The 24,687-nt window shown below is 35.2% G+C and overlaps 1 protein-coding gene across 1 annotated transcript in view; it reads right to left on the bottom strand.

Annotated features, from left to right (window-relative positions):
- LOC136247809 (adhesion G-protein coupled receptor V1-like) overlaps nt 1-24,687 on the bottom strand; it is a 76,821-nt gene that overhangs the window by 26,150 nt on the left and 25,984 nt on the right. Inside the window, exons 24-50 of the mRNA XM_066039633.1 lie at nt 24,458-24,658; nt 24,000-24,149; nt 23,742-23,948; nt 20,852-21,853; nt 20,612-20,779; nt 19,990-20,277; nt 18,785-18,922; nt 18,505-18,711; nt 18,319-18,450; nt 18,061-18,267; nt 17,667-17,816; nt 17,347-17,553; nt 16,187-16,336; nt 15,931-16,134; nt 15,733-15,867; nt 12,065-12,265; nt 8,890-9,027; nt 8,629-8,838; nt 6,859-7,008; nt 6,509-6,715; nt 6,228-6,377; nt 5,972-6,175; nt 5,776-5,910; nt 4,377-4,577; nt 4,180-4,317; nt 3,920-4,129; nt 744-893 (exon numbers count right to left, since the gene is read on the bottom strand). Coding sequence (XP_065895705.1) covers nt 744-893; nt 3,920-4,129; nt 4,180-4,317; nt 4,377-4,577; nt 5,776-5,910; nt 5,972-6,175; nt 6,228-6,377; nt 6,509-6,715; nt 6,859-7,008; nt 8,629-8,838; nt 8,890-9,027; nt 12,065-12,265; nt 15,733-15,867; nt 15,931-16,134; nt 16,187-16,336; nt 17,347-17,553; nt 17,667-17,816; nt 18,061-18,267; nt 18,319-18,450; nt 18,505-18,711; nt 18,785-18,922; nt 19,990-20,277; nt 20,612-20,779; nt 20,852-21,853; nt 23,742-23,948; nt 24,000-24,149; nt 24,458-24,658 — 5,640 coding nt within the window. The remainder of the gene's footprint in view (nt 1-743; nt 894-3,919; nt 4,130-4,179; nt 4,318-4,376; nt 4,578-5,775; nt 5,911-5,971; nt 6,176-6,227; nt 6,378-6,508; nt 6,716-6,858; nt 7,009-8,628; nt 8,839-8,889; nt 9,028-12,064; nt 12,266-15,732; nt 15,868-15,930; nt 16,135-16,186; nt 16,337-17,346; nt 17,554-17,666; nt 17,817-18,060; nt 18,268-18,318; nt 18,451-18,504; nt 18,712-18,784; nt 18,923-19,989; nt 20,278-20,611; nt 20,780-20,851; nt 21,854-23,741; nt 23,949-23,999; nt 24,150-24,457; nt 24,659-24,687) is intronic.

The raw sequence follows: 24,687 nt of genomic DNA, 5'->3' as shown, positions 1-24,687 counted from the left end.
GCCAAAAATTTCCCAAAAGTTTCAACGATTATGTTCTTTATTATTCCCATTATGCTTGCATTATTTTCCTAGGTTAACAACATTTCTTACAATAATCTTGGAATACTTTAATCAGTGAATGATTTATTAGAGTATTTCATTACAAAATGTCTGTTCTAATATAGAGTATCGATCTAAAGAGATGTATGACCCAGTCTGACAAAATCAGTCTTACAGCTTTTCCAGATATCCAAGTTTGATAAAATCCATAGATAAAATCCATAACTTCCCAAGCCTGTAATGAATCTACTTGAAGCTTAACCACATATGCAAAAGCTATAAGCTGACAAAATTTTCAAGCTGCTCCAGCTATGTACTTTTATTCACAAGACAAGTTAACCATATTAATTGGAAAGGCTAGAAGACCGATTTTGTCAGACTGGGTCACATGTTTACAATGTAATTTTGAATGCTGTATTGCAGTTTGCTTTTCCAACTGACTGCATTTATTAGGAAGTATCAATTGATCTGTTTCAAGGAATCATAGTTCCATAGCTTGAATATGTTATTATACTGGCATAAAGAGGAAGACTGGGTCTGATTAATGGTACTCAGGGTACTTTAAGAAGTGAATATGATTGTAATTTTATATCAAATCCTTTTAAGAAGCCGTTCTTTCAAAAAGCGTATTCTATAATAATAATCCTGTAGCATTCAAACATTCTCACATTAATGATATGTGTCCGCAAGCTGAACAACTTTACCTTCAGCAGAAACAGGTGATTGTTCTGATGGAGTTACAATCACACCGAATGATCTACTAGGTGATCCTCCTACTAGCTCCAGTATTACCACTACTGATCCAGTTACTTCAGAACCAAAGAATCTGTCCCGTCTGAATATCACTGAAACATCTGCAAAAAAAGTGTGTGCATCTATAAAAACTGTAGTGTATTATATTAACACAATACTTTTATGAGTTGCATGTACAAATATTTAAAATAGCAATAGTTTGTTGAAGAGTCTAATAGTTATAATGTATGCTTAAAATACAGAAGTTTGTAAAACGCGCAATACGGAAGAACGGAATTACAGAATAAGCAAAACTTATCTTTTTCAGATTGTACAAATAGTTTGATTCTCTATAGTAATTATACTTTATTTTTCTTGCAACAGCTCTGCATGACACACCACAGCGATAGATAAACAGCAGCTGGGTGAGCATTAAATGGGACAAGTACACAACCAATTATCCTAGAACCAATCTACCTTCACTAAACTTACTTATCTATACTCCTTAGTTGATATAGTTACAAAACGCTAAGAGATAGTTGTATTCTTAGGTCAACCTAGCTACCCTTCATGTGCATACAACTGAATTTATTAGAGTCACACTATCGAGTCAGTGGAAAGGAAGTCCAAGGGTTGTGTTTGTCTTTAAATGGATTTCAAAACTCTTCAGGATTGATCAAGAGTGTAGGTTTTAATAGCGAAGGTATACCGTACGCAAGGAAATTTTGGTGTCAAATTTTATTCAGACTTCAGCAGATTTGATGAATAAAATGTTGACGAAAATGAAGTAATTGTACACAAAACCTGTACTTTTAAGGGCGCTTATAAACATATGACGAATTTAAATTTGATGAATTAAACCGATTCGTCAAATTCGTCAAATTTTTTTGACGTCAAAATTTCCTTGCGTACAGTAGATCATTCTAAGGTGATTGGTTGTGTGCTCATCCCGTTTAATGCTTGCCCAGCCGCTGTTCATCCATCGCTGTGGTGTGCCATTCAGAACTGTTACAAGGTAACTAAAGTATAATTACTATGGAGCAATATTTGTACAATCTGCAAAAGATAAGTTTTGCTTATTCCATTATTCCACAATTCCGATATTCCATATTCCACATTTTACAAACTCCCAGTTAAAGGTGGAATTTCACAAGCCTGCAGAATCATTACAAAAAGAAAAGGAAATCATCACCTGAAGTACTATTTAATTTCCTTTAGCCCAAATGGCTAAAGTAGGGATTAATCTTATAGTAATGATCCTTATTTAGTAGCTTGTAAAGCTCCAAATGCTTGTTTGTTAACTTTTAAAGTAAACTTCTATAACACTACATCAACAACAGCAACAGATGTATGAGGCCATAACTGTATGCCAAAACACATGTCCCTATATTAACCATGTACTAAATTATAGTACATAGACTATGTATAATGCAGTACATAGTATTTGATAGTGTTGTGCATTACACTGTTCTACACACAGAGAATGACACATAAAGCTGGCACATAACCAATCTACTTACTTTTACTACCAGCTGCTGGAGACATGGTACTAAAATTACTGACAGTTATTGTTTGTTCTTGTGTGACAGGAAACTAGTAGCCATTGGTGTGCTACCAGGAATTTAAAATTTTAGCTGTCTGCAAAATGAAATGAGACATAAGCTGGACAAAGGTAGCTAAGTCCATGATGTGTGCATTATACATAAGATGTTATTCCAGTTGGCACCTTATGGGTTAAAATGACATCTAACAGCAGAAAAATCAAGCATATAGCTTTAGCAATACGTTTGTCTAAAGATATTATCAGTCTGAGAATTAGCAGTCTGTTAAAAAAATTGCTACAAACAAATCATAGCAATTTATTGGAAGCAATTAAGGTTGCACTGATTCAGTAGGGTTTTTTGGATTAGTTATATTTAACCAATACTGTCAAGACACTGCAAAGAAATTCTATGGCTGGTTTTGATACATTTTTTTTTTGTTAAAAGATGCAAACCTTCGCGATCCTTACAATAAAGTACAGTACTACTACTAAAGTATCAAGAAATGCTGATCATAACTATTTAGTATGTTGTACAGTAGTCCACCAATAGTTGAAGCTTTGTGTATCAAACTTTCACACATTCTACACCAATTCCTTACCTTTCAGAGCACATCTACTGTACAATTAGCCAACAGCTACATTTCCCACCATTTTAGATAGATTTTAACTCAATGCTAACTGTATAAGGCTAGCTGCAAAAACGGCGGTGGGAGGGGGTGCAGGGGAGGGCAAAAAAGTCTTGGGTAAGCTTGAACTTTTTCACTCACCAATGTGCTTGAGAAAAGCAGCTAGCAAAAGCAGACCACTCCTCAAGTCTTGCTCATTTTGATTGTGAAATTTGATAGTTCATTAGTGTAGCTTAGTAAAAAAATTAAATCTGCTGTCATGGGAAACAAAAACTGGTTTTTCCAGAACCAATCACATATGTAACTAGATTTTGGAAAAACAATCCAAATCGCACATTAGAAGTTTTGAGATAAACAGTTTTAAAGAATTCAAGTCAGCATAACTTGCCAAGAATGGCAAGCATGCATATGAAATTCACACAAAAGATGCATCACTCCATTACCTTTCAGACCATTTCCAGTACTTGTAGCTGCTCATAGAGTTTCCCACTAAATAAGATAGAAAATCTGAGCAGTTGGATGAGCGAAGTAGTATCACGAGTGCTCACAAAGGGGTGGAGGGTGGGGGGTGGTGAGGAGGGCAAGAGATAGACCTCAAAATGGAGACAGACCATGATTGGAGTCCAGACACGAGATTACTGGGCTGTGCTGGCTCCTTAGTGGCTGATATGCAGCAAAATCAACAGAGAAAATATCTGGCCAACATTATAAGGCTGTCCACCAGTAAACCACTGATACTTGCCAAGCCAGGTCCTTCACAAGGCCATTTGAGCACTGTTCACCACCCAGAAAAGACATCTGTTAAACCAGCCTTGAGTAGTTTAAGTAGTACTGAGGGTCAAAACTAGTAGTACGATAGTGTAGCTATCCACTGGTGGTGTTAGTTTGATTTTGCCTGATATGCGATTTTGATCGGTTATGTAAAATTTGGTCACATAATATGTTACTACTATTACAATTTTACAGTAATCACATTTACCTTCATCATCAAGGATGGTTACAGTAGCAGAATTAACATCAACATTTATTGATAAACAAGTTGTCATCAATGTTATAGTAACAACAAAACTCTCATCATCTTCAACAATCATATCATCAACAATATCCATAGTGGTAGATGATGATAATGTTCCTGCTTGTATGGGGAAAGTGAATGATGAAGGAGTTCCCACACCATAATCTTCTCCACCTGTGAAGGACACAATAACAATATCACAAAACAGATCAGCTATCTATTACCAGTAGCTGTTCCATTATTGAATGTGATCTGTACAGTAATATCTTGTGATGCTGCAGTGCTAAGCGTTACTGTAATTAGTACATGACCATCATCTTCTGATACTGAATATTCTGTTTGGTTCAGTGATAATATTGTTTCTGTGGGTGGAATACAATAAGCAAGGATGACTATGTGACATGACTACAATTCCACTCACCATCATCATCCATTATAGTCACATTACTACTGATAACATCTCCAGTAGTAACTCCACATGTGGTAACAGACTCTATAGTGACACTGAACACTTCATCACATTCTACAACATCATTATCAATAATGTCTACTGTAAATGCTTGTGTTAATACTCCAGCAGGAACATTAACTGTGACCATTGTCCCATTGTAATCCTCAACAGCTGTTAATACATTAAAAGATGCCATAACAATGGATTAGTCAAATCAATAAAGTTCCATTATTGGTACATGTAAGTGTACATAAAGGTTTTAGCTAAAACACAAACATATGTATATGAAGTTAGGTTTCACAGTAATAGCATATCAAACATTTGCTGATATTAAGCAATCTGCAAAAGATGAAATGAGACCGCTGAGAAAAAAATGGCTGCTTTTGCACATTCCCCAAATTCCATTTTATTGTTTCTCTGCTATCTATAGTAACAAAGAAGTGGACTGCAGCTTTTTGTGATGAATAGTCTTAGAGTTAGAGCACTAGATAGTTGGAATAGGAGTACACTCGATTGGTACAGCAACAATACTGCAAATAAATTACAGGCGCTTATTTAATTGATAATAACTTACAATTGAAACAAGCTACAAAGATGGGGTTTTGGCTCAATCTGTTTACGATGGACTGGCACATTGACAAGGTGTAGTATTTTCCATGTACATCTCCCATGTGGGCAAAGAAAAAGGCCATTTTAACAATTAAGGGAGTGCATGCAGCAAACTGTGTTTCTACTGAATCATAAATAAGCACCTATAACTCACTTACCGTACACTGTACAAACATGAAACAAAAATTTTCTTACTCCCAATGAACAAGAGAATCTGGTGGCATATAGCTTTTATTAATTTGAGCTTTCTTTCAGTACATGTCGAATTAATTGAAACGTGTGTAAAAAAAGTTTATGCAGCACGCATACAGTATTTTACGCAGTTTTATAGCAAAATAAAATTTTGCGAAAATAGCCAGTTTTTTCTCAGCAGGTCACAATTACTATTGACTATAGATGGGGTTGGTTAACCATTGGATAATGGGTATGATGAGTGTTTCGTTCTGCTTTGTACGATATGATAGACTGTAAAGTACATGTGCTAAGCATTAAAGCATGTTTATAACTATAGTCAAACTATACTTTCCATGGAGTGAATGCCAAGCAATCTCATAGCCACTTTACGATACACAAATTTGGTTCAATAAGAAAGTGCGCATGGAGCTATAAAACAGTATGAGGACCTTAAAATTAATTTGACAAGTACGTAAACTACATGAGGCAGAAAAATATAATTAATTGACAATCCAATGTTCCTTGCTAATATTGCCATATGCATGCACATGTATATGGATGAACAAAAATTTTCAAGCCTACCAACCTGTAGCAGTGATGTCCATTGTAGTCAGTACAACTTCAAATGGTTCAGATGATACTTGACTGAGTGTTAGTGTTAATGTCACTACACCACTGTTCTCTCTTGTCTCATAACTGGACTGTTCAATGTTCACCACAACTATACAGGATATTATATATGTTACACTGATCAACATAGATATATTATACTACTATCATACCTGTACTATCAGTGATTCTTCCAATTGAAGTGTCCCTACCTACTCTCACTAGAGAATTATCACTAGCAAGTGTTAAATTCATATCAAAAGTCTCAACTCCTTCTACCACGTTGTCACAGATCACTGATATGTTACCTCTACCCTCTGTTGATCCAGCTTCAATTGTTATAGTAATTGGACTAGAGTCAAAGTCAACACCTGATCCTATTGGAGTATAGTAGTCATTAAACATCATATCTATCAATGTATTCCTCACCGTTTGCTGATACTGGTGATTGTTCAAAAGGAGTGACTATTACATTAAGAGGAGCTGAAGATGTTCCCCCAACTTTAACAACTACCACCTCTACTATTCTTGATGATTCACTACCAGTAAATTGTCCTTCAGCAAAGTTGATCACTACCACTAAAGATTACATCAAACAATAGTACTCAGAATTAATGCATGTTGTATTTTTGTGCAAAACATGCATGTAAATTATAATAAAAATCATTTAATGCCTGTCTGTAACTTTGAAAGGCATTAACCAAACTCACTAGTATTATCAGTGATATTTCCAACAGCCATATCACGATTACCAGCTGATATCCTTCCATTAAATAATTCTGGTACAGTTAATGTTAAGTCAAACATTTCATCTCCCTCGACAATGGTGTCATTGAACACTGATATACTAACATTACTTGTTGTTATACCACTGGGGAACGTGACTGTTTGGTTTGTAGTGTTAAAGTCAATATTACCTGATGAGTGGAAACAATGTATATAATTATTCATCCAATAACAACATGTTTTTAATATATTTAGTTATTTGAAGTCTTACATTTTAAACACATCTCATTAATGATTGTGAGGCAATGCACTAAACAAATACATTAAATCATACCTTCAGCAGAAACAGGTGATTGTTCTGATGGAGTTACAATCACATCAAATGATCTACTAGATGATCCTCCTACTAGCTCCAGTATTATCACTACTGATCCATCTTCTTCAGAACCAAAGTATCTGTCCTGACTGAATTGCACTGTTATATCTGTGATAATAAGATAGCACAGTTAACTTCAATTTTATACTTATGCAATTTACTAACATTGTATCTCTTGTAAAACTACTTATCAACATTCAGGTCACTTTATTATTGTTTAAAACTTCTCCTTATATCATGGTATATTTAAGAATTCTTAATTTAACACATAATCCAGAAAACTGGATTTAGACTTAATAAATACGCATACCTTGCACAAAGCGCTGTAACTTTCGAAGCGTCCATCCTATGGCTATGCAATTTGTAATTCTATTTGTGATGTAACTAGGATTAAAATGATACCTAGGGTTTTACCCTAATGCTAAATGGTCAGGCCAAAACTAGCTGTGAAAATAACTCTTCAGTAAGGAAACACAAAACGTTTACAAAATGGTTAATAACTCAATGGCAATTGCTCCTATCACCTTACAACAACTTCCATTCAATTTGTCATGCAATGTTCTATCAGTCCATATATGACTCACGTGTGTGTGTGTGTGTGTGTGTGTGTGTGTGTGTGTGTGTGTGTGTGTGTGTGTGTGTGTGTGTGTGTTTTCAAAACATTTTGTGCTAAAGCAGCCTATGTGTGAGGTTCTGCAGTGCCAGTATTAATGGTCCAGGTAGGTAAGCACTCACATTGAGGTGAGTTATTCATGCCAGCTTGAAATACAAGTGAAGTGAGTTCTTGAAGACATTATGAATCAGTCTTGTATACCCATGCAGAACACTACTTTTCTATTGTGTGTGGGTGGTAGCATCCCATACAAAAGAAAAAAGTGATCTGACTATGCAAGACTGGTTATTAATGCCATTCACAATGAACTATATGGGAACAAAACAATGGATAAATGGCATATCTAGCATCATAGGTTACCTGGAATAATGAAGTGAAAGGGGGCATGTCCTGTACTTATGTGAACAAAGAATGAAGGTCAGCATCACAATACTGGAGGATCCACCACCCAAGACTATTTAAAGGCTTTTCTCTGAAGAGTTTGCATGAGAAAATATGATAGACACACTACAAAACAGTTGAGGAGATACTTCTGCATATTATTTGCTGTTTATAATGGCTTGTTTACGTTACACTTCTGTAGTAGTGCATAGCAACACGATTACCAATTTACAGAAATAATTGTGACCGAATTTGACAAAACAAGGCTTCTACGTACATCCAATTTTCTGACTTTAACCAACTGTAACTTGATTAATCAGTAAGCTATTGACCTACAATGTAAGCACAATTCTTCCATAGCATAGTAAAATACCAGGTCAAAAGTTGAATATGATGGCATACTCTTACATTGAGTTATGGTGCTTCAAAATCATAAAATTGGATGTGTATGGAAGCCATAGTGGAAACCTTAGTTTGGTCACAATTAATGAATTAAAATTACAATATTTACTATATCTGGCTAAATCAATTATATCATTGCATTGATTAATTGATTAATAACCAATTGACAGCTGAATTCCTGTATTCAAAAATTTAGCTGAACGAAATGGGGAACAATGAGCGTAGTGCGTGATTTTTGTAGCATTGATCAAAACAGGATGCTCAGTTTTATGCATATAATAGCTGCATAGTCAACCTTGAAATATAATTATACTATATCACTACACATTTACCTTCATCATCAACGATGGTTACAGTAGCAGAATTATTATCAACACATATTGATAAACAAGTTGTCATCAATGTTATAGTAACATCAAATGTCTCATCATCTTCAACAATCATATCATCAACAATATCCATAGTGGTAGATGATGATAATGCTCCTGCTTGTATGGAGAAAGTGAATGATGAAGGGGTTCCCACACCATAATCTTCTCCACCTTGTGAAGGATACATTAACAATATCACAAAATAGATGAGTTATATATTACCAGTAGCTGTTCCACTATTGAATGTGATCTGTACAGTAATATCTTGTGATGCTGCAGTGCTAAGTGTTACCGTAATTAGTACATGACCATCAACTTCTGATACTGAATATTCTGTTTGGTTCAGTGATAATATTGCTTCTGTGGATGGAATGGATTCTACATTGACAGAGCTGCTACAAAATGCTTTACACCTTATTACCTACAGCACACACACACAACCAGATTTGAGAAATGGTACCATTTTATGCATAAAAACAACAATTCATACGTAGCTTAGCTATTGCACTATAGTTGTGCCTCATCACACAGCTGAATCTGTTTTGACATTGTGTGTATAATGCTGTATAAAACAATCTGTTTCACAGACTTAACAGTAGACAAAATGGGATGGTGCCTTGATCCACAGCAACTTGCAGTCTGGGCAAGTTTCTGAGGAGCCACACAGACAGCATTTCAGAATTTCCTCTGCATTCATTTAAGCAGACCTTATAGTACATCTTTACTGATCTCTGATGTGGTATAATATATAACATACACTTAAATGATTATTTTTCAGAGACACCTTAAACAAGGTCTTCCCTGTCACAATCAACAAGTTCTCTACTTATTTGTAACTCAACCAAAACCTTTATCCTAAATCACATACAGTACTAGTATAGATGTGATGTGAGCACATAAATTTGGCTAGAATTTGCTTACATAACCAACTACTGGCAGAAGAAGCTGCTGATGTAGAGAGCTGCAGAGTGTATGAAATCTCTGGCAACAGAGAGCCTCCCAGTTTTATGATCTCCGGCTCTCAAAGTTCACCGGAATTGAATTTTGGGTATAAATTTCACTAAACCATCTTTACCCCAAAGTATTGTATTTTTACCCAAAAGTATTGTAATTGGGTTTTGGCAAGGTTTTGTAGTGCTAATACATCTCTGTAAAGCCAATAACTATACATTAGACTCTATTTAGGCTGTTTTGGGTGGGTAATAAATCTCATATACTCCACCTTGTTTTCTAATATACTCCACGCCTTCAGGCACAATGTAACATATGCTCAAAATCCAATCACTATGCATTGTTCACGTGTGTGATTTAACGAGCACGATTATTTTGTCACATGAGGATGCATAGTTGCCATGGTGCTAGTATTATCGCAAGAAAACCAGCCGCTTTTGCTGAACCTACAGCAGAAACAGCCGCGGATGAGGTAAGTAATCTGAGTGTAATGTGAAATAGAGTTTAAAGTAATTATACGGGCACAATGTGGAGTCTATGAAATTTATAAACCCTCAGGCACTTGGTAGTACCCTCGCTTCGCTCGTGCACTACAGCCCGGGCCTTCGGGTTTATAAATTTCATAGACTCCACATTGTTCCCGTATAACTATTATTTATTGATTAACAATACAAAACAATCTTCATACAGTGAGAAGATCACAAACCTCACACAAAGAGGTACCATGAGTGGTTCAATTATGGGATAAACTTTTCTCATTTAAGACTATTATTAGGAACACTTTACGAAACACTTTGACTGTTCTATTAAGGAATTTGAACATTCTATTAGAGAAAATGTAGCTTTACTCTTAAAAGTGTAATTTCAGTGCCTTTTCAGTCATGTTTATATAACCAGCTGATGAAGGCTAATGTATGCTAATATATAACTGGGCCTGTGAAAATAGGGCATGTGGACACACGATTTTGCCTACTTTTTCAAACTTCCATCACTCATAACTTTTTATGATACAAGTTACAGAATGCAAACATTTACAGAATGCAAACATTTTGTTCCAGTACTGAGATATTGCCCATAGTGGAAAGGGGTGTAGTTTGTGCCCACATTCCCTATTTTCGCAGGACCAGTCACATTATTATGTTGCGTTTTGTAGAATGAAAGTATCTATATATAGCCACTGGGCAATCACAGAAATAACATTTCATAAGTAAGTTATTAAAGGGACAGTATGCCAAACCATAAAAGTGCTAATTTTTACATCCTGTAATATGTTTATGATGTAATAACTTGTTGTGTTTATTGCATCATGCCACAAAATGGCAAACTTGTAGTGGTCTTCTAACAGGATAATTGAAAACTAAAGCAATAGTAATGGTATAAATTTATAGTGTTTACTCGTAAGGTGCAGAGTTTACATCATTGTTCGGTAGCAAAAAAAACCACTCTGTAAAGGTTTCCCCCATGCAAATCACAGTCGCTTCAGCCAGGCTCTAGCAGCTGGTACCAACTTGTAAGTATCACGATTGACAAGAACTTGTAGTAAACAAGCCTGTTCAGTTAATTAATGGTCTACTATGGGCTATTGCTACTACTCTTGTGGCTACATTTCCAAGTGCTCCATGCCATTGCATTACCTTCAAGCATTAGGCTGTTTGCAATCTTCTTCTTGACTTAAATAACATGTCTATACTTGTAATCCCACAATAAAATGATTCCAAGCTGTTGTAGCAGACTGTAAGGAAGTGAGAATTGTTGTTTAATACCCAACCACAATCGCTCAGTAATTACATACGCAATACTGCACCAAATGCTCGTAATATTTGTATGGCTTCACTGATTGTATGGTTTGGCATACTGCCCCTTAAGTTTACATACAGAAGACATATAAACCATGCATAATATTTACATTTAGTGTTGGGAGGTATGGCATTTTTGATTCCGGTATTCAGTATTGAGAAAATACCCCGGTATCCGGTATTTCATGGTATCCTGGCAGTCAACTAATAACACACATTTGGTATTACTCTATTTGTGATAAAAGCAGTCAAGTGTTAAATTGTAAGTGCTATCCAAAGTTGGGTATATACCACAAGTAAAAGTTACTCATGGCTAACATGCATTTTACTAACATCTATACAGTTGATACAAGTAGGCTGGCAGTAAGTTGTAACCTGACACCTCACAGTTTACTGTTAGTCTGGCCTTGTGGTCACATCCAAACCATTAACACTTAATTAAATGCCAAGACTTGATGTCTGGCTTCCCTCATAGCATAATTTACTCCTTACAATATTACGTATAATTATTTGAAAGTCAATCTTTCAAACGGTATGATGAAAATACCGCGGTATACAGTATTTTCAGTATACCGCCCAACACTATTTACATTGTCTTGCACTTACACCACTGTAAGTACTTATGTGTGCAAAAAAACTATTTCACTCACTATCATCATCCATTATAGTCACATTACTACTAATAACATCTCCAGTAGTAACTCCACATGTGGTAACAGTCTCTATAGTGACACTGAACACTTCATCACATTCTACAACATCATCATCAATAATGTCTATTGTAAATGATTGTGTTAATACTCCAGCAGGAACATTAACTGTGATCCTTCCTTCATTGTAGTCTCCAATATCTTTGTACAAAATGTACAATATACATAATATCAATGTAGGGTAATAGTAACTGCATGCACAGTATAAGTTGCCATTTAACAGGTACTGAAAAATGGAGCCAGTTGTGGCCAAAAACCTAGTTATAAAAATGACTTTTGGCTAGTTGTAAAACATAGACAAAAATAGCCAGCTGCACCACAAAAGTATAAACACAATAATGCTTATGTGTTGTACATCAACTCTTTTACAATTTACCACAGGGATTTGACTAAAAGTGCCTCAAGATCAAATCTCAAGACATCCATTTAATTTTTTCTCCATTTTGTGGTCTTTACTTTGATTAAAAACTTATGATCCAACTAGTTTTAATTATCTTTCTTACAGTCCACTAAATAAAATTACCTTTAAAATCCAATAAAACAAAGCTTGCATGTATGTGATTAGTATAGGTAATCACACACATTTGAGCGCAATTAGGGAATAATTGTACGAGTAATAGTCAAAATTGCATGAGTCAAAGCTGAGTGCAATTTTGGCTACTCGGCTTCGCCTCGTGCAATTTTGACTATTACAAATACAATTATTCCATAATTGTACTCAAATGTGTGTGATTGCCTACTAATCACATAGTGACCACCCTTCATGGTTTGTAGTACACATCTATCCAGTCTATGTGGCCATTAACTTCTACCAGGTGATTGCATCATTCTTCTTTTTATTGCATCATTTGTTGATGCACTTAAAAGGCTTCACATGTCAGCTATTGCGATTGGCTACTCTAAACATCTACATTTTTTTTGTTGCACTTAAAAGGCTTCTATTGTCAGCTTATTTTGATTGGCCATTCATTATATCACTGTCTTGTTGCACTTTAAAAAAGGCTTCTGTTATTCTGCTGGCTACTTTACAGTGCAATTACAGAAACAAGGCCGTGCGATTTGGGATTAATTGCACTCCTACTATTGAGACTAATGTATGGCAAACTAAATCACTATCTGATTATATACATAGTTCTTATTTTAAATAGTGTCCCTTCGACTTGCTACTTCCAGATCTCAATCATTTCTATAAAATTACTTCCAGATTCAATCTAGGCTCACTTACATTTCAAAATTTTCCCTGGGGGATATGCCCCAGACCCCATTACTATTTAGCCAGAGATCCCTACAGTTTTCCTCTTTACTGGCACTTTGTCACACAAGCCCTCTCTTTATTTTGGCAATCACAGCACAAAAAGACTTAGTAATACTTCAAACACTGTGTATACCACCCCCCACCTCATTCTCAGGTTAGGCCTAAATGTATAATAATAGTTTTTATCCACTGCCATTTATCAAAATAAGCACTTATAATTCCACACCACTATTCAACATAGCAGCTTTGGTTTCTCTGGGTATCAAGTTGTAAGTAAATGATAAGAGCACATTGTGAGTTATGAGGGAAATAATAGAGCCTATCATTTACCACTCCTCAAACACCAGTACGTATTATCGAACAGCAGTACTTCACTGAATGACTAATTTTCAAACAGTTTGTACATTCCAATGAATAACTTACTGGGGAAATACCTTGTCACTTTGAGGTTGCTATGCGATATTATATCCAACTAATGGATATAATATATCCGACTATCCGCATGTACATAAATTTTACAGATATTGAATACGTCGTTCATGAGTTACTCAGGTTAAACATATAGATGCTACTGTTGTGCTCATAATTCGAATTCTGCTGGTTCGATTTACTTTAAAACATGGGACTTAAGGAGAACAAAGGCTTCTATATTGAATGCTCCAAACCATAAGTACGTGCATTGTTCTGGTGAAAAGTTAGTAGTTTCTAGTGCTGAGCGATAGTAAAAATTTTACTATCACGATAGTTACTCATTAAATATCGCGATAGTGAATACTATCTCGATAGTTTATGAAACACTTTGCTCTTAACAAAGTCTCAGTTGTATAACTATGATTTGTAGTCATATAGAAAGTTATTTTGCATGCACAGGACATTTGTTAATTAACTGCATGGGCGGCCGATGGAATATGGATTTTTGGTAAAGCTTTTACAGGCTACTCCTTTGTAAGAAAGCTGGTAATACCAACTGTAAAACAGTTTAGAAGGGTTGTTAATACCATTTTAATGCAGATCTGAGCTTATCATAACTATCACGATAGTGATATCCCTACTATCGCGATAACGATAGTGATTTACTATCGCGATATATCGCACTATCGATACTATTGCTCAGCCCTAGTAGTTTCTATTGATAAAGGGCTCCAGAGGCCCTGGTGGATATGTGGTGGTACAAAGCAAACAAAAACACTATTATTTTAGCAAACAACTATACAGGAAACTGTTGTAAATATTGGATTGTTGATCATTACAGCTTAACAACTCTTTAGTTAACCTTTATTGGCCTTGATCTGTTGAATAGTTTGCCAGGTATGTTAAGTTTGATAATACGTACCATTTGCTAATAGGAGATTTACGCCATTAGAGGACAGCATAACTCCATGATAAGGTGCCAATAAGGCCTTCTTGATGAAAATGTAATGATTGTCGAAGTAATAAACCACACCTTTTAATTCCTAGACCATTAACAGTGAGTATTCTCGTCCCAAGCCTCCCACGTGCTTGATCATGCAAAGGTCTTCTGGTGACATTGGTCCACATTCTTGGCCCTGGTGAAATAGTAGTATGAACATGCTTATATACTTTATTAATGCACACTTTCTTGGCCAAGAGGTTTGATTAATGTCACTAGACAACCTTCACATGACTGACTGAGCACATGGGCAGCTGGGAACGAGACTAAACAGTGAGATTATATGTTATGAAGAAAAGTTGCTTGTGATTGAATTTGGATCAAAAATAAATCCTCAGTAAAGTGTGAATGGGGACCTGTGAACCATAATTTTGAGGCTTCTTATTATTCTTTTTAGCAATTCTTTTTTTTCTTTCTTCTTCACCTATTATCAACAACTGTTCCCTGATATTCCCTGGAGTAATTACTGTAGCACAACAAATTACACCTGTTTCTTCTGTTACTGTAAACACAATTACTGCAAGTATAAATTTGCACATTAAGAAAATAAGGTACTCTAACAGATTACACTCTAAATACTTTGGTAGGTGAATGCTCTATTAGAGTGTTTCGATATCCACATGTACAGTGACATGCACTCTCATATTGTGTATTTCTAATAATTGCATGAATGTTAGCATGGATTGAGTAGATTAGAAGTACTTAGGTATACTCTGCTATTGCTGACAGTGTGGCTTTGCCAATAATTGCAATATTCTAACACTGACTGCAGGATTGTTAATATTTGTCAGACACTATAATCATATGTCAAACTTATTGAGAATTCTAAATGTCGACTTAGTGAATTAGCAATCTATGAAGACTTTCTCAATAGGTGAATGTTGGTGAAAGTTATATAAATGACCATTTAAAATCCTACACACAAATTGAGGAAATACCCACCTGTAGCAGTGATGTCCATTGTATTCAGTACAACTTCAAATGGTTCAGATGATACTTGACTGAGTGTTAGCGTTAATGTCACTTCACTACTGTTCTCTCTTGTCTCATAACTGGACTGTTCAATGTTCACCACAACTATACAGGATATTATATATGTCACACACTGATCAACATAGATATATTATACTACTATCATACCTGTACTATCAGTGATTATTCCAACTGAAGTGTCCCTACCTACTCTCACTAGAGGATTATCACTAGCAAGCGTTAAATTCATATCAAAACTCTCCACTCCTTCTACCACATTGTCACAGCTCACTGATATGTTACCTTTACCCTCTGTTGATCCAGCTTCAATTGTTATAGTAATTGGATTAGAGTCAAAGTCAACACCTGATCCTATTGGAGTATAGTAGTCACTAAACATCATATCTACCAATGTATTCCTTACCAGCTGCTGATACTGGTGATTGTTCAAAAGGAGTAACTATTACATCAAGAGGAGTTGAAGATATTCCCCCAACCTTAACAACTACCACCTCTACTATTCCTGATGATTCACTACCAGTAAATTGTCCTTCAGCCAAGTTGATCACAACCACTAAGCAATAAGATCAATATAATGTAACAAGACCTTCAACTTACAGTGTACTAATGCAATTTGTGACTCGCTAAGTAAAAGCCAACTAGTTTGCATAATTTTGCCTTCGACATAAATTCATTACAATACGTTGATATAAAAGTGTGCTACAAAATAATTTTAATTGCTTTTGTAAACAATGAAACAATACAGGAATTGAAATATCTAATAGACTACATATTTGCCTCTTCATGGAGAGAAAGAATATCTTTACTTCATTTTTATATAGTGAAGCAACATGAGTTTTGTTTGTTTATGTAGTAGTAAAATATAACATTATCATCACCATTTCATAGCTTGAATAGCCTTTTTGGTTGGTGTAGGCCAAAACCTGTACTTCACAAAAATCTCCAGTCTTTGTTGAACATAATGAGACCATCTCCATAGCCTGCTACACTCATGACTTATGATCAATTAAATAAGCACTGGTAAATTATTTTCTGTACAGTCACTATACAAATCGACTGTTTTGCTTATCCTACTGACCTACTGTCTATTGTTATAACGCCAAAAGTATTCAGCACATAAAATTGAAACTTTAACAGCCCATTGTGCTTATTACTCTAGGCAACAAAAAATTCATAAAATAAATTCAAACATGGTCTGGTCATTGCTTAGCAGGCCGTATTAATTTAACCAAAGTATATGAGCATACTATATGGGCCACATCATACTTTTGTTTATGAAAACAATACAATAAGCATGTGTGAAAAAGAAAAGTGCCTAGTGAACCCGAGGAGGGTGCCTCACATTGTTAATGTAATGTTGAACCAATGATGATGTTGCTTTGGATTCACACATGTAACATAAATTTATTTACATCCTAACCAATGTTATTATGTAGTTGGGAATGCTTGTGGGAAAGAAGTAACCTACATCAGTATCAAGTACCACCATAATTAAAAGCACTTGAGACTGCTTTGTTAACTTCTTTGGATTATTATAAATCCTAGCAAGTACAAAAGACTCACTAGAATTATCAGTGATATTTCCAACAGCCACATTACGACTACCAGTTGATATCCTTCCATTAAATAATTCTGGTACAGATAACGTTAAGTCAAACATTTCATCTCCCTCAACAATGGTATCATTGAACACTGATATACTAATATTACTTGTTGTTATACCACTGGAGAATGTGGCTGTTTGGTTTGTAGTGTTAAAATCAACACCACCTGATGAGAACAAGGAAATATATAATAGTAATTCCAATAATCTGTATAATTATGAACACAAAATACTTTAATTGTTGCAGATACATTGTACTTTTATACAAATAATTAGCTACCTTCAGCAGAAACAGGTGATTGTTCTGATGGAGTTATAATCACATCAAATGATCTACTAGATGATCCTCCTACTAGCTCCAGTATTACCACTACTGATCCATCTTCTTCAGAACCAAAGAACCTGTCCTGTCTAAATTGCACTGTAATGTCTGTAAAAACCACATTATTAATGACTGCACTTGTTGTATGCTTATCCACAAGTATGCAATTTATTCTTAACTCAAATTCTTTATTTAAAACTAAATTTTAAACATTATTTCTACATCTACAGACCACTCCACAAAAAAATATAAATGTCTCGTTCTTTTAACATCAGACTGTCTAATGGTCCCTAGCTACACCTTATGTTCACTTTTAAACAGTGCACTAGTTATTTAGACTATTTTCACTAACTTGTAGTATCCATTATTGTGATGTTAGCTTGTGATGGGTTAGTAACACTAACTCTATTTGGTAGTGATGTTGACTGAATGGTGAGATCAATGGTTTCATCATCTTCCACCACATTATCATTAGTTATTGGAACATCAAATGAACTGATTATCTCTCCAGCAGTAAATGTGACTTGATATGATCCTGAACCATAATCATCCATTCCTCCTAAGATATTTGATAACACTCATTATATACAAGAGCACTCCATATCATTACCTGATCCACTCATATCAATCACAACTACAGTAATATCAGTTGATGATGGGTTACTGAGAACTAGTACAGGTTGTGCTGGTCCTTCATCTTCATCAACAATGTATGATGACTGGTTGAAGCTTACATTAATATCTGTGAAATGCAATAGACAATATCATTATAAAGTCATAGCATTAAAATACTCACCACCATCATCCACAATGGTCACTGTTACTTGACTAGGATCTACTACAACAACTCCATCAGGTAGTGTGGACTGATTAATAGTGAGATTAAAGGTTTCATCATTTTCTAATATATTATCATCAGTGATAAGAATGTTGAGTTGTGATGAATTTACTCCAGCAGAGAATGTGACAGTATACACTCCAGATGTGTAATCTGTATCATTACCTGTAATAATGTAATAGTCAACAATTTATCACTCAACATCACATTATGTATTAGTGTAATGTTGTACACTCACCAGTAGCTGTTCCATCACTACTAAACACTTGTACAGTGACATCAATAGCAGGTGAACTACTTAGGAATAGCATAATTGTAGCACTTTGGTCACTTTCATTCTCGCTATATGCACTTTGAGTAAATCTCAGAGATATAGCTACAATAATTGAACACACATTGAAGAGTATAAGACACTTTTGCATCAAGAAAGATTATTAATTATGATTGTGTACTATAGGTTGACTGTTTCCTTTATCTGTAACAATATTGGGAAAATTGTAAACATGCAAATTAAAGATACTGGAATTAGAGATGCAGGAACTATGTACAAATCGTTTTGAGAATATAATGATGTGGTAAAAGAACTGAGGTAGTTGTGATGCAGTTTTAGAGATACTCTAATAGAGCAGTCAATTAATCTAATAAAATGACTGGAGCGGAATAGTTCATTACTTGTCCCTAAGCATATTGTTGACAAAAATACAGCTTTTCTGGCAACTAGATTTAGCAATGTTTACTTACTGTGTACATTTTAATTACAAAAGTGAAGAAAAGTATATATGAGTATGTTTTGGGAATAATAAAAGCATAATGTTAAGTTTAAAGAAATCCAGAATAGAATAATGATGAAAATTTTGAGCATAATTCCCAAAAGCCTAGTGTAAACATTTCCAGCAGGTTTTTGAAACCTAAACCAAAATTTGTCTCCAATGTTACTACAAAGTTACTTGGGGCGTAATAATACTGCAGTTCATTGAATTTAACATAATTTCATTCCTGAATTTATGCATGTAGATGTTTACATATTTATATTTACTTATAAAAGGAAATTGTAATGCAGCAGTCATCAGTATAAACAAACCCATTTTCAGTGTTCAGGTATTGTTTATGATTAAAGAACAGGAGCGGACATGGAAAGAATCCAACTTCACAAACCAAATTAAGGGTATGAAAATAGTTATGCCATCAACCAAGGAATCTATGTCATTTATTAGTTGATGACTGTATGTTGAGGTACCTTAGGAAGCAAAGGCAATTTCCTTAAATAACCTACAAGTATTTAAACTGTATTTTAGGACAGTCAGTAATTTAATTCATTGAATCATGGCACCATATACTGCATATTATCAATGGAATCAGCAGCAGTTCAATGCATGCAGGTGTTATTTTAAATGAAGCAAATCAGCAAAACCAATAATCTAAATATTTCCATACATAACTGACCTTCAATGTCAACAGTAAAAGATACAGTATCACTGCCCACACTACTAGTAACATCAACTCTGTATGTTCCAGTATCACTAGGAACTGTAGTAAGTATTGTTAGTGATGAACTAGATGATGTAGTATTAATAGTGTAGTTTCCATTATCAGTTATTGGTTGATCATTGTAGTACCACTGTACAGTAAATGTGAAGGATGATCCAATATCAATAGTAACTGATAGTGTAACATCTTTTAACGCTGTTTCATTCCTCTCAGCATCACCAACAACAGTGACATTTGGGATGCCTAGGCAATAAATGAAGTTAAACTTTTAATTAAATACATATTTGCTGAAGCTTGAAGTACTGTAAATTTAGCACTACAGTAGAACCTCAGTTATCCAGACCCCACTTATCTGGATTCTCGGTTATAACCGGACTACGGAAATGACTGCTCTACTAGAGTAGTGGCTGTTCTATTAAGGTAGTTGATTATTTTAAAACAATGTTCTTTATGTACTGTTTCAGAGATATGGACATTTCAGGCCAACCCTGGTCCCAAGGGGTTCAGATAACTGAGGTTCCACTGTATAAGGTATACATGGATTTAAGTATCATCTTCTGTTCTAATTCAAACAAACCTTCACATTGAGAGTTATTCACACACACTCCTCCAAGTAGCACTTCTTCAAAAGGACAGAAACAACCTTCAGCACATCCACCTTCACATGGTTGATCAAGATTATCACATGTCTGAGGGCATAATGGACCACATTGTTGATATGTCATCCCAGTAGGACATGGACGTGCTGGAGAAGAACACAATAATAGTATGTACAAACAAATAAAAGTATATTTAAGAAATCATTTGGATAACTTACAACAAATATCAGATGTTCTCCAGTTTGGTATAACTACTCCAGCATCAGCACAAGCACTAGCATAACTGGATAAAGCATCACAGTAACAATCTTCACGTTCCGTCTCATTGCAACAACAATAATCAAATTCACAATTGACTACATATTGTGTGATATTAACTACATCATGACAGGCAGTGAAAGGATCTTCTTCCAAAATACTACACCTAGTTTGTCCTTGTAATACAACATCAGGATCAGTAGAACAGTTAGTGACACCCAGTGCATTTCTTTTACTGAACCTTCCTCCATTACATTCTGGATTAGTTGGATCTGGTACTTTCCAAGAATCACCAACATCATTAACAATTCCTTCAATTGCTACTGATTCACTATACTCTGGTAGAGGAACGATTGTACCGTCTGACATCTGAAGATCATCAGTGATCACATTATTATAAGTTCCACACAATCCACAAAGCTGTCCTTCTAAAGACTTGGCCACCGTAATTTCTGTTCGATATACTCCATCAAAAAAGACTCGAACACCTCTGGTTTTTAATAGTACAGTTGGATATCCACCAGTACGAAATACATCTACACTATCTGATATATACCCAACATCACCCATATTAGATTCTACACCACCGATGAATAATGTAATCTTTCCAAAGTCTTCCCGTTCTAATACTATTTCAAGATCTTCATTTGGAATATTAATTCTTACTTTACCAACAAGAGAAACAGGGCTGTCTTCTTCTCCAGTATTGCTGGCAGAAATGATAAAATCTTCACCATCACATGGTTTAGTAAGAATATATTCACATTTGCCTTGGAAGTGATGCCAGTACCCATCAAATGTTTTATAATGAGGGTCACCAATAGCCAGACAAGTTGGTCCATCATAAGAACAAGGTACTGTCTCACATGTGAACTCTCCACTAACCATACATGTACATCTTGTGGAACAGTTGCTTTGCATCTGAATTCCAAACTCATAATACATTCCTTTGTAATAGCAAGCTGCAAAAGTCACAGTAAGAGCTAGGTTATTACAATAAAAGATGTATCACTGCTTATGTATTTTTAAAGCAGGTGCATGGCTGTCCACAGGCTCCCACTAGATGATTAAAAGCACACACTTGGTGTCATATATAAAATTAGTTCAGAGAAATTAAATGTGTACTTGTATGCCTGAATGTCTATGTGTCTACCTACAGTACAACCACTGATGTTAAAACAACAAAATAATGTCAGACATGCAGGTAAGCGTTGTTTGCACTATAATTTTTTTTTTACATTGTATATATGTAGAGGTGCAATTACATTTTTTTACACAACAATAGGCTCTACAGGCATTTTCATGGCTGAATACTGCATTGCTGAACTCAAACGGCAGGGTAGATCTAGAATATGGCAATTAGGGCTAATCATACTACTTTGAATTTTTTTGTACATGTTATGAATGCATAGCACTGTATAAGGCATCCACCTACAGAGTAAGTATATTCAAGTTACTCCATTTAAGCATGTATTAATAGCATGCACTCCTGCACAGCCTTCTTCACGTAACTGCAAAAAATCAGCACCCTCTAATAAAGCAGTCTTCAAGACTAAAGTGATTATGTCCCACTTATACACATACAAAATGAACAGCAACATTGAGTATTTGTCTAGTAAAAAACAATGTAACAAAATTATGTAAAACAATAGATTAAGGAAGATTTCTACAGGTACAGTTTGCTAATTCAAAGCTTGAGATATTTGAATATGGGTACGCTAATAGTGTAATTAGATGGCTGTAAAACTCCTTAATATAACAGTTAATAACAAGTTAATGGATCATCATTGGGCTTTGATGGGAGGGAACACACACCAAAAAGTACAAAAACTGTAAATTTCACAGTGGCTATGCATAAAACAATTGTAGATGAGACATGTTGAGCAAACAGATAAACCAATTAAATTTTGATCTTTATGATTCACACCAGGAATCTACAGGTGTGGAGTAAGCAGGGGTGGAGGAGACACATTTTTTAGAGAGAGTTGGGGTATAGCTAGGCTTATCCAGGGGATGGCATGTCTTAGTGTGCAAAGCACAGTAGCATGCAAAGCATCCCAATCTAGGGGGTCTGTGGGCATGCCTCCCAGGAAATTTTGAAAATTAGGCTCTCTGAAATTAAATCTGGGAGTGATTTTAGCAGTTTATCAGAATGCTATTAATACTGTTGTATTAGGGTGACTGCTCTATTTGGTATCTCGATCTTGAGGTATTTATATTAGTATCCAGTGGATCTATAAAGAGGTCTGGGGGCATGCTGCCCTCTCTCCAGAAACTTTTTGAGATTTAGACTCTCAAAACTCAAAACTGGATCTAAGAGTTATTTTAGCAGTAACCATCAACATTATATTTGTTGACTGTTGTATTAGGATGAGGTGCTACAGCCCCCATCCTCCTTTCTTCGCTGCTCCTGGAGGTAAGGTCACTACCTTCTGTGCTTTACTACTGACTATCCATACAGTATCTCTTAGTTTCTACCTAATAAATATGCGTATCAAGAAGAAACTAACACATTAAGGAAGAAGAAACCTCAAATATACTCAGTGAAGAAGAATCTTAAGTCTACCCTGATCCTAACTCTAATATTTTCCTACCAATGTCTTCCACTGTTTGTGGTGATTTTGAGGGAAGCTATGATTGGTCAGTCTTGGCACTTTATTTCCTGAAATTTTAACCTCACTTTAAACTTAACCATATCAAAATTAGTCATATCAAAATCTGTATAGAATGATTTTCTGTGGGTATTGTGGAAGAGTTAGTCTTTAATAAATTTCTTGCATGATAACTATAATAATTATCAGTGTACAGGTGTTTAGCAAGTATTGTTAATTAGCCCACATTTAAACTCACCTGTCGGAGCACTAATAACTCCTATTGTAGTATTATTAATACCAGTAGACACTCTACCATCAAACAATGGTGGTACATTTAATGTTAACACAAATTCTTCCTCCCCTTCTATGATTTCATCTCGTACTACTGGTACAGTGACGTTAACTGTTGTCATTCCAACACCAAAGGTAGCTACCAACATGGTGTTGTCAAAGTCATCACCACCTGTCAAACAAAGCAAATGCATATTGGTAGCTATATATGTTACTTTACTACCTTTAGCAGACACTGGTGTTTGTTCAGACAAGGTGATGGTGACATCAAATGGAATACTGACTGTGCCACCTACTAGTTCTACAATCACATTCACAAATCCAGCCCTTTCAGAGCCAATGAATCTCATTTCTCTAAATGTGACAGTAACTCCTAAAATTGAGCACAAAAAAGAACAATAGATAAAGGAATACCATATCACTTGGTTAAATGCTACACCTCAAATAGTAGTCGCACTTGTGTGGTGCTAAACTCAATTTTAAAATTATCAGCTTAAATATCGTTTTGAGTAATGGTTGGGTTTGAACATTCACCATATCACTTTTAGAAGCCAAGGTAATACACACCATGACATTTTACCCATTGGCAAATAAAAAATCTCACTATTGATTTATGTAATCTACTGTAATTTCTTTTCATGTAAAAAATAAAGAAAGATTGGTTTTTTAGGAACCACTTACGGTCATCATCTGTAATAGTGACAGTTGCTTGAGGAATATCACCAGTGATGAAATGACCAACTACTGGCATTAATGTAATAGTAAATTGTTCGTTATCCTCCACAATGGCATCATCTCCAATTCTATACTGGATCACAGCTATTCTAGTGGTGCTGTTGAAACCAACCATCTTTTGTGTTGAGTCATAATCAATAAATCCTCCTAAGATTACTGTTACCAACCAGATACCA

The sequence above is a fragment of the Dysidea avara genome, chromosome 2, assembly GCF_963678975.1.
Source record: "Dysidea avara chromosome 2, odDysAvar1.4, whole genome shotgun sequence".
Classification (NCBI taxonomy): domain Eukaryota; kingdom Metazoa; phylum Porifera; class Demospongiae; order Dictyoceratida; family Dysideidae; genus Dysidea; species Dysidea avara.
This window is presented reverse-complemented; position numbering and strand designations above follow the sequence as displayed.